Source organism: Oncorhynchus clarkii, chromosome 2 (assembly GCF_045791955.1).
Source record: "Oncorhynchus clarkii lewisi isolate Uvic-CL-2024 chromosome 2, UVic_Ocla_1.0, whole genome shotgun sequence".
Lineage (NCBI taxonomy): Eukaryota > Metazoa > Chordata > Actinopteri > Salmoniformes > Salmonidae > Oncorhynchus > Oncorhynchus clarkii.
The window spans coordinates 93,322,063-93,334,611 of NC_092148.1; the positions used below are offsets into that span (position 1 = coordinate 93,322,063).

The window sequence follows — 12,549 nt, forward strand, 5'->3', positions numbered from 1 at the left end:
CCATACTACTGGCTAGTACACTCACAGTACACTCACAGTACTCTCACAGTACACTCACAGTACACTCACAGTACTCTCACAGTACTCTCACAGTACACTCACAGTACTCTCACAGTACACTCAGTACTTGGGAGGATTTAGAGTTTTTATTTGAAGATTTAAAAAATAGAATTTCGATACGTCTGTTGCTTTCTTTTTTTTGTATTATAAATCCAGAGAAACTGTTCAGAGATGTTCATACACTATATATACAACAGGATGTGGACCCCTCCCCCTCCCCCTTCAAATGTGTGCTTTTGGGTATTTCATTCACAACTGTTTGGGGTAGGCTCTTTTCCTGTTTCAGCAATGCGAGGTTCATACTGAAATAATTGTCAAGATCGGTGTGGAATAACTTAACTGGCCTGCACAGAGCCCTGACCTAAACCCCATCGAACATATTTTGGGATGAACACCGACTACGAGCCAGGCCTAATCCCCAAACATCCCAACCTCACTAATGCTCTTGTGGGCTGAATAGAAGTCCTCGCACCAATGTTCCAACATCTAGTGGAAAACCTTCCCCAGAAAGGTGGGATGCTGTTGTAGCAGCAAAGGAGGTCCCAGGGCCATATTAATGCCCATGATTTTAGAATGACATGTTCAACGAGCAGGTGTCCACATACTTTTGGCCATGCAGTGTATGTGATAAATCCTCCCTTTCTCAATAACACTTGATTTGAAGGGTACTTATATATATATAATAATTACATAACATTCATCAATCATAAGCACACATTCATATTAAATACTTACACACTGCTTATGAATGTTAAAAGGTCCTTTTTATTTAGGTACCCTTAAAATAAAAGTGTTACCAACCTTTTTGAGTTATTTATGTTCTTATCTATGCTAATTGAAATGGGATTCATTTTAAATATTTGTACTGGTTCTTTTTTTTTTCTCCGTCATGAAAATGTTTAAAACAATTAATTGTGATGGACTAACTGTGAATTCGTAAATTCGCTCTGGCTATCTACTCCGATTTCAGAGCACTCTTGAGTGTGTCAGAGCACAGAATAACTGCTGAAATGCCCGTGTTAGTAAACGTCAGCCAAAAAAGCGTGATTACATTTGTCACCAACGCTCTGGATAACGTGAGAAAAAAAACCCTAACCAGCTCTGCTAGGGCGAGTAAAATGGTCAGAGTGAGGTGTTCTCTCATTTTTGTCTGGAAGTAGCTAGCTAATTTTAGCTGGTTAGCTTGTGTGCTTGACTGCCGTTGTGAGGCCAGAACGCTCGGATCATTCCTATTCCTCGGCCGGATGTGCGCTCGCTCTGAACGCTCCGTGAGCCAAACGCTCTCAATTTACGAACGCCCAGAGTGTGGCGCTCTCTGCCACTCCAGAGTGAATTTACAAACGCATCCTAAATCTTTCATTCATTGTCATTTCATTGTGTCTGTTCTCCTGTGCATGGTTTGGATTAGAAGAACAACCACACAATAAATAATGCCAGAAAAATGTACTTTATTTTTTATTTTGTAATCTTCATGGGTAAAAAAAAGAGAAGTTTCTAGATATAAAACATGCACTGAAATGTCAAAAATTGAGTTGAATATGTTGTAGGTGAAATGATGTAGACCGAAAGAACACGAGATGATTAAAACGTTTAAAACTGTCTGGTTTTAATGTTCACTGTGTTTTATACAGTATCAAAAAATGTTTTCACTTTGAACATTTTTACTAAAAATTTCAAAAAATGTATTGTGCAAAGAGATGTAATTTTTTTGGAGTACTTGAAATGCATTAATTAAAAGACTCGTTTAAAATACACCGGATCCAGGATTGACTTTTTTTCTTCTGGAATGTTCATCAGCTCTTCTATTAGAATGTTCATCAGCTCTTCTATTAGAATGTTCATCAGCTCTTCTATTGGTGTTTCATTGTCATTTCTACACAATTCAAGAATGGACTGACGGTCTTTTTAATGGGAATACAATCTGAGACTGACGGTCTTTTTAACGGGAATACAATCTGAGACTGACGGTCTTTTTAACGGGAATACAATCTGAGACTGACGGTCTTTTTAATGGGAATACAATCTGAGACTGACGGTCTTTTTAATGGGAATACAATCTGAGACTGACGGTCTTTTTAATGGGAATACAATCTGAGACTGACGGCATTTTTTAATGGGAATACAATCTGAGACTGACGGTCTTTTTAACGGGAATACAATCTGAGACTGGCGGTCTTTTTAATGGGAATACAATCTGAGACTGACCCTTTTTTTTAATGGGAATACAATTTGAGACTGATTATTTTTTTTAACGGGAATACAATCTGAGACTGGCGGTCTTTTTAATGGGAATACAATCTGAGACTGGCGGTCTTTTTAATGGGAATACAATCTGAGACTGACCCTTTTTTTTAATGGGAATACAATCTGAGACTGACCCTTTTCTTAATGGGTATACAATCTGAGTTTTGGCCCGTCTTGCATGTTTCTATTTGGGGAGACCCCTGGCCAGATCATTTCAACTCTAAAATCACGTTGATATCCCAGATATCCATACGATAGAGTGGGTATTACAACTGATGTCATTATAATTTATGATGTACATTATCTATGTATTGTAAATCATGACGTAACAGAAACCTGTAGGATGGTGTCCATACTCTGTGTTTTTCACAGAAACCCCCGGTCCATAGCACATACATGTGCTGTGTCCTTGATTGTCAATACAGATCCTCAATACAGTGATTGGCTGTTGGCATGTGCACACTGACTGAATGAACTTTCACCCACAACAGTTGAGTGGGTTCAATAAACAGTCTAGCAGGAGCAGTAGCACAGTGCCATGCCTCTAGCTGTTCATTATGTATCTACTGAACTGGAGGCTGTGCTGGTCTGGCCAAATTCCACAGAACATATTAGCATGAAACCACAGACCAGTTTTGTGTTAACCTTCCACTTTGTGTACTCTGTGGGGGAGGATCTCAATTTGTTTTTCCTCGACTACTTGTGTCCTCTGTCCTTGCCTGCTTTTTAAAAAATGCCCAAGGTAATGGAGGAGCGGAGGCAAGGAGAGGAAACGTGGAAATAAATGCGCTTGTATGAAATGAGAATCTCCTTCTGTCATATGTTTGGCTTATGACACTGAGAACAAGGAGTGGAATATTAGCACAAACTGATTGGTACCCAGGCTAAGAATAAACACACTACTTCTGGTTCTCCTGGCAGAGTTCTGTACTGAGTACTGGGTTTTGGAGATGATAATGGGTGCTGGACTGTCTCCCAGACAGGAGTGGTTAGAAGCCAGCCCAGATCTTGACATGTCAGCCTCTTGGCCCTGAACATCTCCTGGGAGTGGTAGAACAAAATAAACACAACTCTTCATATTAAAGAAAAAATAACGACTTTTCAAAATCAATGCAAAAAAATATACTTATTTTCCACCATAATTTGCAAATAAATTCATAAAAAATCCTACAATGTGATTTTCTGGATTTCTTTTCTCATTTTGTCTGTCATAGTTGAAGTGTACCTATGATGAAAATTACAGGCCTCTCTCATCTTTTTAAGTGGGAGAACTTGCACAATTGGTGGATGACTAAATACTTTTTTTGCCCCACTGTATTTGTACTTTGGATTCAATTTACATGGCAACAATACAAAATGAAAAACAGAACGAAAGTACAAGTAAACAATAGTATCACATTATATACTGGGTTGTTCAAGCCCTGAATGCTGATTGGCTGGGTGGTTCGAGCCCTGAATGCTGATTGGCTGGGTGGTTCGAGCCCTGAATGCTGATTGTCTGGGTGGTTCGAGCCCTGAATGCTGATTGTCTGGGTGGTTCGAGCCCTGAATGCTGATTGTCTGGGTGGTTCGAGCCCTGAATGCTGATTGTCTGGGTGGTTCGAGCCCTGAATGCTGATTGGCTGGGTGGTTCAAGCCCTGAATGCTGATTGGCTGACAGCCGTGGTATATCAGACCAGTCACTCCGTGTTGCGTCGTGCTTAAGAACAGCCCTTAGCCGTGGTATATCGGTTGTATAGCACACACCCCTTCTGGCCTTATTTCTTAATTACACAACAAACTCTTTAACCACCATACATAGAATTCATGAATTGTAAATCATAACAGTTGTTTTTGTTTGGGATTTCTCCCGTTTTCTTTGAATACATAAATGTTATCTTTCAATGTACGGAGTATGAAGCGTATGGTCAAAATTGAGATCTATCTAAGCCTATATTGAAGCTTTTCTGCAATTACAAACGTTACTACAACAACCAAATAACATAATATGGCCCTGGGTTAACTGTTAGCATGAACCTCTTGTTTGAAACCAATTATAATTGATATAAAACTGACAGCGGTGTGATGGAATAACACATACATCATATTATAAGGGCTCTTTTCCAATGTTGTTGCAGATTGCTACTTATAGAACCTCCTTAAGAACTAACCATTCTGTATCTTTACCTATAAACAATTTACTGGGTGAACCGTGTGCTACCTCTATTCAATAACCTGTTCTACAGTGTTTCTCCATGTAGCTAAACTATTGGAGCTGCTATCAGCAATGAGCTATAAGGCATTGCACTGTGATCAGTCACTCGTACGTAGCATACCGGTCTGGTTACTAAATGTAATAACAGGCTATAACCCTTCTACTCCCACTACCACAGGGTTGCACCATGGCACACTGAGAGAGCAAGGCTGTCCTTGATGTGTGTGTGTGTGTGTGTGTGTCTGTGTGTGTGTGTGTGTGTGTGTGTCCAAACATGATGTCACACTACCAGTGATCTGAACCAGACAGAAACATTTTTATTTTATATCTAACTGAATGAATCCTCGTAACTCATGGCAATCATCTCGGATTTGTCTTTGAGACTGCTGTCCTCCTCCAGACCTTCATTCTTCTCTTCTTCCTCCTCCTCTTCTTCTTTCGCCTCGTGGGGTTTCTCTGGCTCTTTGTGATGCATCTCGACAAACAGGAAGTAGACCAGGGCCCCGACCACGCCCCCTAGCATCGGCCCCGCCACCGGGACCCACCACCAGTAGTCTGCCGTGCTGCACAGAGAGAGAGAGACACAGAGAGACTGTCACGTTCTGACCTTTATTTCCTTTGTTTTGTCGTTATTTAGTATGGTCAGGGCGTGAGTTGGGGTGGGCAGTCTATGTTTGTTTTTCTATGTTTTGGGTATTTCTATGTTTCGGCCTAGTGTGGTTCTCAATCAGAGGCAGGTGTCATTAGTTGTCTCTGATTGAGAATCATACTTAGGTAGCCTGGGTTTCACTATTAATTTGTGGGTGTTTGTTTCCGTGTGAGTGTTTGTCGCCACACGCTACTGTTACGGGTTTCGTTTTCATCACATCGTTTATTGTTTTGTATTTCAGTGTTCAGTTCGTTTTTTATAAATCGTCATGAACACTTACCCACGCTGCATCTTGGTCCGATCCTTACTCCTCTTCAGACGAAGAGGAGATCTGCCGTTACCGAAACACCCACCACAAAAGGACCAAGTGGCGTAGTAACAGCAGCAGCAGCGAACACAAGACTCCTGGACTTGGGAGGAGATTATGGACGGTAAAGGACCCTGGGCACAGCCAGGGGAATATCGCCGTCCCAAGGCAGAGCTGGAGGCAGCGAAGGCAGAGAGGCGCTGGTATGAGGAGGCAGCACGCCAGCGCGGCTGGAAGCCCGAGAGGCAGCCCCCAAAATGTCTTGTGCGTGTGCATAGCCCGGGGCGGTACATTCCAGCTCCTCGTATCGGCCGGGCTAGAGTGGGCATCGAGCCAGGTGCCATGAAGCCGGCTTTACGCATCTGGTCTCCAGTGCGTCTCCTCGGGCCGGCGTACATGGCACCAGCCTTACGCATGGTGTCCCCGGTTCGCCAGCACAGCCCAGTGTGGGCTATTCCACATCGCCGCACTGGCCTGGCTACCCGGGAGCATTCAACCAGGCCTGGCCCACCCATGGCTGTGCCCCTGCCCAGTCCATAGATTTGGGCAAAATTCATTTATTTCAATTGACTGATTTCCTTATATGAAATGTAACTCAGTAAAATATTTGAAATTGTTGACAAACCTTCAAAGGAGTGGATTTTGTTATTTCAGCCACACCCGTTGCTGACAGGTGTATAAAATTGAGGACACAGCCATGCGATCTCCATAGACAAACATTGCCAGTAGAATGGCTTTACTGAAGAGCTCAGTGACTTTCAACATGGCATTGTCATAGGATGCCACCTTCCCAACAAGTCAGTTCATCACTATCCCTGCCAGAGCTGCCCCAGGTTAACTGTAAGTGCTGTTATTGTGAACTGTAAACATTTAGGAGCAACAACGGCTCAGCCGTGAAGTGGTAGGCCACACAATAGAATGGGACCGCCGAGTACTGAAGTGCGTAAAAATCGTCTGTCCTCGGTTGCAACACTCACTACCGAGTTCCAAACTGCCTCTGGAAGCAACATCAGCACAATTTTATTTATTTTTTTATTTTATTTTACCTTTATTTAGCCAGGCAAGTCAGTTAAGAACAAATTCTTATTTTCAATGACGGCCTGGGAACAGTGGGTTAACTGCCTGTTCAGGGGCAGAACGACAGATTTGTACCTTGTCAGCTCGGGGGTTTGAACTCGCAACCTTCCGGTTACTAGTCCAACGCTCTAACCACTAGGCTACCCAATAACTGTTTGTCGGGAGCTTCATGAAATGGGTTTCCATGGCCGAGCAGCCGCACACAAGCCTAAGATCACCATGAGCAATGCAAAGCGTTGGCTGGAGTGGTGTAAAGCTCGCTGCCATTGGACTCTGGAGCAGTGGAAATACGTTCTCTGGAGTGATGAATCACGCTTCACCATCTGGCAGTCTGAAGGATAAATCTGGGTTTGGCAGATGCCAGGAGAAAACACTACCTGCCCCGATGCATAGTGCCAAGTGGTGGAGGAGGAATAATGGTCTGGGGTTGTTTTTCATGGTTCGGGCCCCTCAAGTGAAGGGAAATCTTAACGCTACAGCAGGCAATGACATTCTAGATGATTCTGTGCTTCTAACTTTGTGGCAACTTTGGGTGTGGCCCTTTCCTGTTTCAGAATAACAAAACCCCCGTGCACTAAGCAAGGTCCATACAAAAATGGTTTGTCGAGATCGGTGTGGAAGAACTTGACTGGCCTGCACAGAGCCCTGACCTCGACCCCATCGAACACATTTGGGAAGAATTAAAAGGCTGACTGCGACCCAGGCCTAGTCACCCAACATCAGTGCCTGACCTCACTAATGCTCTTGTGGCTGAATGGAAGCAAGTCCCCCTGCATCAATGTTCCACCATCTAGTGGAAAGCCTTCCCAGAAGAGCGGAGGCTGTTATAGCAGCAATGTTCCACCATCTAGTGGAAAGCCTTCCCAGAAGAGCGGAGGCTGTTATAGCAGCAATGTTCCTACATCTAGTGGAAAGCCTTCCCAGAAGAGCGGAGGCTGTTATAGCAGCAATGTTCCAACATCTAGTGGAAAGCCTTCCCAGAAGAGTGGAGGCTGTTATAGCAGCAAAGGCGGGGTACCAACTCCATATTAACGCCCATGATTTTGGAATGAGATGTTCAACGAGCTGTTCAGGCTGGCTACTTGCACATATATTCCTGTATTTGAATTTAAAAAAAAAGGTTTATGTTGATACATTGATGCTTATGGACAAAAAAAATAAAAAATCCTTAAGTCCTCAATGACACTGTCCATGCAGCTAACACACACTGGAGTCATAAATACCCATAAACAAGGAAATGTTTCCTTATCATACAAGGCTCTCCAGACAGATTTAAAAATACATAGGCTGTTTTTGCATTGATGATGCATGTATGTATTGAAGCCAAGTGTAGCTTAGTGGTTAGAGCTTTAAAGGTTGCTGGATCGAATCCCCTGCGCTGAAAAGGTACACATCTGCCGTTCTATCCCTGAACCCACTGTTCCTAGGTGGGTCATTGTAAATAAGAATTTGTTCTTAACTGACTTGCTTAGTTAAACGGAAAAACGTGTGGGGGAAAGGTAGAGAAGACGACGAGATGCTTCTAACCAGGGGGGCGAATTGCATAAGGTGTGAATTGGGGGAGGTTGTGTGTGTGTGTGTGTGTGTGTGTGTGTGTGGGTGTATAAGAAATCCTGAGATACTTTAAAACCTTGCAGATATACAGCCTGTTTTACATCATTTATTTCACACAAGTTAGTTATGAATAAACCTTTATTCATGTATAGGTTAATTACATTACGAAAGGAAAAGTGATGCAGCACACAACATAGTTATGGACTGATTTATGATTTATGAAAAGTGAAAACATTTTCTCCTGTAACTGCAGTTCTACAATGGCCACTGGAGGGCAGTGTAATGCAAAGGGTTATGAAATCCACAGATGGGCCCAAACCCACACTTGGTTTGCACATGGAAATATTGTTTCAATGAGAAACTTCTGTAACGCTTTTCTTCATTCCTCACTGTGATTTTACCGGCCCTTTGTGAGAATCAGGAAATCCGTTTTTGACTTGACTGCTTGTATTCTTTTCACCAGGCTGTCAGAGCATCACAACATGTCACCAAGGATAAGAAAAAGTGGAAGGAGCTCGTTGAGACCTCGTGTCCCAGTGGGAATGAAGAGCTCGTTGAGGCCTTGTGTCCCTCGTGGGAATGAAGAGCTCGTTGAGACCTCGTGTCCCTCGTGGGAATGAAGAGCTCCTCGAGACCTCGTGTCCCTCGTGGGAATGAAGAGCTCCTCGAGACCTCGTGTCCCTCGTGGGAATGAAGAGCTCCTTGAGACCTCGTGTCCCTCGTGGGAATGAAGAGCTCCTCGAGACCTCGTGTCCCTCGTGGGAATGAAGAGCTCGTTGAGACCTTGTGTCCCTCGTGGGAATGAAGAGCTCCTCGAGACCTCGTGTCCCTCGTGGGAATGAAGAGCTCGTTGAGACCTTGTGTCCCAGTGGGAATGAAGAGCTCGTTGAGACCTTGTGTCCCAGTGGGAATGAAGAGCTCGTTGAGACCTTGTGTCCCAGTGGGAATGAAGAGCTCGTTGAGACCTCGTGTCCCAGTGGGAATGAAGAGCTCGTTGAGACCTTGTGTCCCAGTGGGAATGAAGAGCTCGTTGAGACCTCGTGTCCCAGTGGGAATAAGCCGGAGTACTATAAGTAAGTAAGTTAGTGCATCTTTCAGTCAGAGTTGATGTCATCCTCACAGACAGTATCACCAGCCTTCTCGATCATCAGGAGCGGGGCTGATTTCTGTTGCTTACGCCTGGGGGGGGAGCACATTTCCGTAGAAGCATTGTATATTTCGACAATAATGCAGGGTACAAAAAAACTAGTCATAAATGAAAGATCCTTACCAACACACTGTTGTATTTAACTCACCTCATCTCTGAACGCAGGGCGTTGAGCTGGCTGAGGATCTGATCGTTGGTCTCTATCTGTTCGTCCAGATCTCTTTGTAACTTCCTCTTAGAGTTTTCCAGACGTTCTATCTCCTCCTCGGCCCCATCCATCTGTCTCTTCGCGGTCTTCAGCCTCTGGTTCAGCTAGGAGAGGGGGGTTACATAGCAAATCGTTTTAACAATGCATTAATGTGTTTAACAGTGTTCCCCTTCAACTTGTCCTCGAACCAGAGACCCTCTGAACACCCGAGAAACTGTCACCCATGAAGCATCATTACCTATCACTCCACTAAAAGCCGCGGTCCTGGCGGAGCGAAGGAAACAACTACTTTCAAGTTCTCAAAGTGGGTGACGTCACTGATTGAACGCTACTAGCGCGCACCGCTAACTAGCTAGCTTTTTAGTACTTGGCTACTTTAGTGCTTGTCTGTCGTCAGCTTCTGGGTCAGCTATAAGAGGTGTATTGTCTGTCTTCAGCTTCTGGGTCAGCTATAAGAGGTGTATTGTCTGCCTTCAGCTTCTGGGTCAGCTATTAGAGGTGTATGGTCTGTCTTCAGCTTCTGGGTCAGCTATAAGAGGTGTATTGTCTGTCTTCAGCTTCTGGGTCAGCTATAAGAGGTGTATTGTCTGCCTTCAGCTTCTGGGTCAGCTATTAGAGGTGTATTGTCTGTTGTCAGCTTCTGGGTCAGCTATAAGAGGTGTATTGTCTGTCTTTGGCTTCTGGGTCAGCTATAAGAGGTGTATGGTCTGTCTTCGGCTTCTGGGTCAACTATAAGAGGTGTATTGTCTGTCGTCAGCTTCTGGGTCAGCTATAAGAGGTGTATTGTCTGCCTTCAGCTTCTGGGTCAGCTATAAGAGGTGTATTGTCTGTCTTCAGCTACTGGGTCAGCTATAAGAGGTGTATTGTCTGTCTTCAGCTTCTGGGTCAGCTATAAGAGGTGTATTGTCTGTCGTCAGCTTCTGGGTCAGCTATAAGAGGTGTATTGTCTGCCTTCAGCTTCTGGGTCAGCTATAAGAGGTGTATTGTCTGTCTTCAGCTACTGGGTCAGCTATAAGAGGTGTATTGTCTGTCTTCAGCTTCTGGGTCAGCTATAAGAGGTGTACATTAGGAAGGATCTCCGTGAATTGGCCAATGAAAAGTCCTCAATGGATGTGAATTACTTTGACTCGCCTGTGTCTTCCTGTAACTATGGTAACACTTTTATCTGAATTTGCCACTTAACTTTCAGAGAAACATAAGAGATGTCGTGTCATCTTAAAACATTTGTAATGTCACGTTTATGATGTACACTTCAAATAATTGTTAAAGTAACTGTTTGAATGAACTTGAAAGTTGTTATGCTTCACCGGGTGCTACAGGCTTTGGTTTATACATTTAGGAGGTTGGACGCACCGAATAGTGCCACCTCGTTAGTCAGAAGGTGTTTCACCCGTGCTGGCCCAGGTGTGACAAATAAGAGTGGCTGGCCCAGGTGCCAAATAAGAGTAGCTGGCCCAGGTGTGACAAATAAGAGTAGCTGGCCCAGGTGTCAAATAAGAGTGGCTGGCCCAGGTGCCAAATAAGAGTGGCTGGCCCAGGTGCCAAATAAGAGTAGCTGGCCCAGGTGCCAAATAAGAGTGGCTGGCCCAGGTGTCAAATAAGAGTGGCTGGCCCAGGTGTCAAATAAGAGTGGCTGGCCCAGGTGTCAAATAAGAGTGGCTGGCCCAGGTGCTAAATAAGAGTGGCTGGCCCAGGTGCCAAATAAGAGTGGCTGGCCCAGGTGCCAAATAAGAGTGGCTGGCCCAGGTGTGAAATAAGAGTGGCTGGCCCAGGTGCCAAATAAGAGTGGCTGGCCCAAGTGCTAAATAAGAGTGGCTGGCCCAGGTGCTAAATAAGAGTGGCTGGCCCAGGTGCTCCAGTTGTCTTGAGATGTGGGAGGGTCAACCTCTTTAGTTGTCTCGGCCTATTTGAGTTCTAGAAAAACATTCCTTTGTGTGTTTCTTCCTGTCTAAGTTCGGTGTTGGGGTTTTCTTTTGTTTGCCTCTTCTAGGGCAAATTTAGCGGGCGCTCATTGTGGGTGTCTTTTAGGTTACAGTTGTTGTGGCTAGTCAACTTTCATGAGTGTCTTTCAGAACCCCTCCTAAAACAACACCGTTTAGTTTTGGTTTAGAGGTCAGTGACTCTGTAAGCTCCTCCTCCTCCTGTTTGAGTGACATGTTTGGTTTTGGTTTAGAGGTCAGTGACTCTGTAAGCTCCTCCTCCTCCTGTTTGAGTGACATGTTTAGTTTTGGTTTAGAGGTCAGTGACTCTGTAAGCTCCTCCTCCTCCTGTTTGAGTGACATGTTTAGTTTTGGTTTAGAGGTCAGTGACTCTGTAAGCTCCTCCTCCTCCTGTTTGAGTGACATGTTTAGTTTTGGTTTAGAGGTCAGTGACTCTGTAAGCTCCTCCTCCTCCTGTTTGAGTGACATGTTTAGTTTTGGTTTAGAGGTCAGTGACTCTGTAAGCTCCTCCTCCTCCTGTTTGAGTGACATGTTTAGTTTTGGTTTAGAGGTCAGTGACTCTGTAAGCTCCTCCTGTTTGAGTGACATGTTTGGTTTTGTTGCTAGGGAACGTAACACTGGTGTTCCTGGTTCTGCATAGATATGTGCTCATCGTCCACTTTACCTGGTCATTCTGGTTCTGCATAGATATGTGCTCATCGTCCACTTGAATCATCATCTCCTTCACTTTTCTCTCTAGTTTCCTGTTGGCTTGTTGCAGGTTGATGTTGTCTCTGAGAAGAAAATATGAAACCCTGTCAGACACTCATGATCACAGTCATCAGCTCTCCCCTCCACCTTACCTTTAATTTCCCTTCCACCTCTCATCTCCTCTCTCTGCAGCCTCAGCTCTCCCCTCCACCTCTCCTCTCTCTCCAGCCTCAGCTCTCCCCTCCAACTCTCATCTCCTCTCCCCTCCCTGCAGCCTCAGCTCTCCCCTCCACCTCTCCTCTCCTCTCCCTGCAGCCTCAGCTCTCCCCTCCACCTCCTCTCCCTGCAGCCTCAGCTCTCCCCTCCACCTCCTCTCCCTGCAGCCTCAGCTCTCCCCTCCACCTCCTCTCCCTGCAGCCTCAGCTCTCCCTTCCACCTCTCCTCTCCCCTCCCTGCAGCCTCAGCTCTCCCCTCCATCT

The 12,549-nt window shown here is 44.8% G+C and overlaps 1 protein-coding gene across 1 annotated transcript in view; it reads right to left on the reverse strand.

Moving 5' to 3' along the window:
• Window positions 1-8,227: 8,227 nt before the first annotated feature.
• LOC139383217 (cingulin-like protein 1) overlaps window positions 8,228-12,549 on the reverse strand; it is a 28,878-nt gene continuing 24,556 nt past the window's right edge. Inside the window, exons 18-20 of the mRNA XM_071127675.1 lie at window positions 12,045-12,153; window positions 9,381-9,544; window positions 8,228-9,264 (exon numbers count right to left, since the gene is read on the reverse strand). Coding sequence (XP_070983776.1) covers window positions 9,180-9,264; window positions 9,381-9,544; window positions 12,045-12,153 — 358 coding nt within the window. The 3' untranslated portion in view covers window positions 8,228-9,179. The remainder of the gene's footprint in view (window positions 9,265-9,380; window positions 9,545-12,044; window positions 12,154-12,549) is intronic.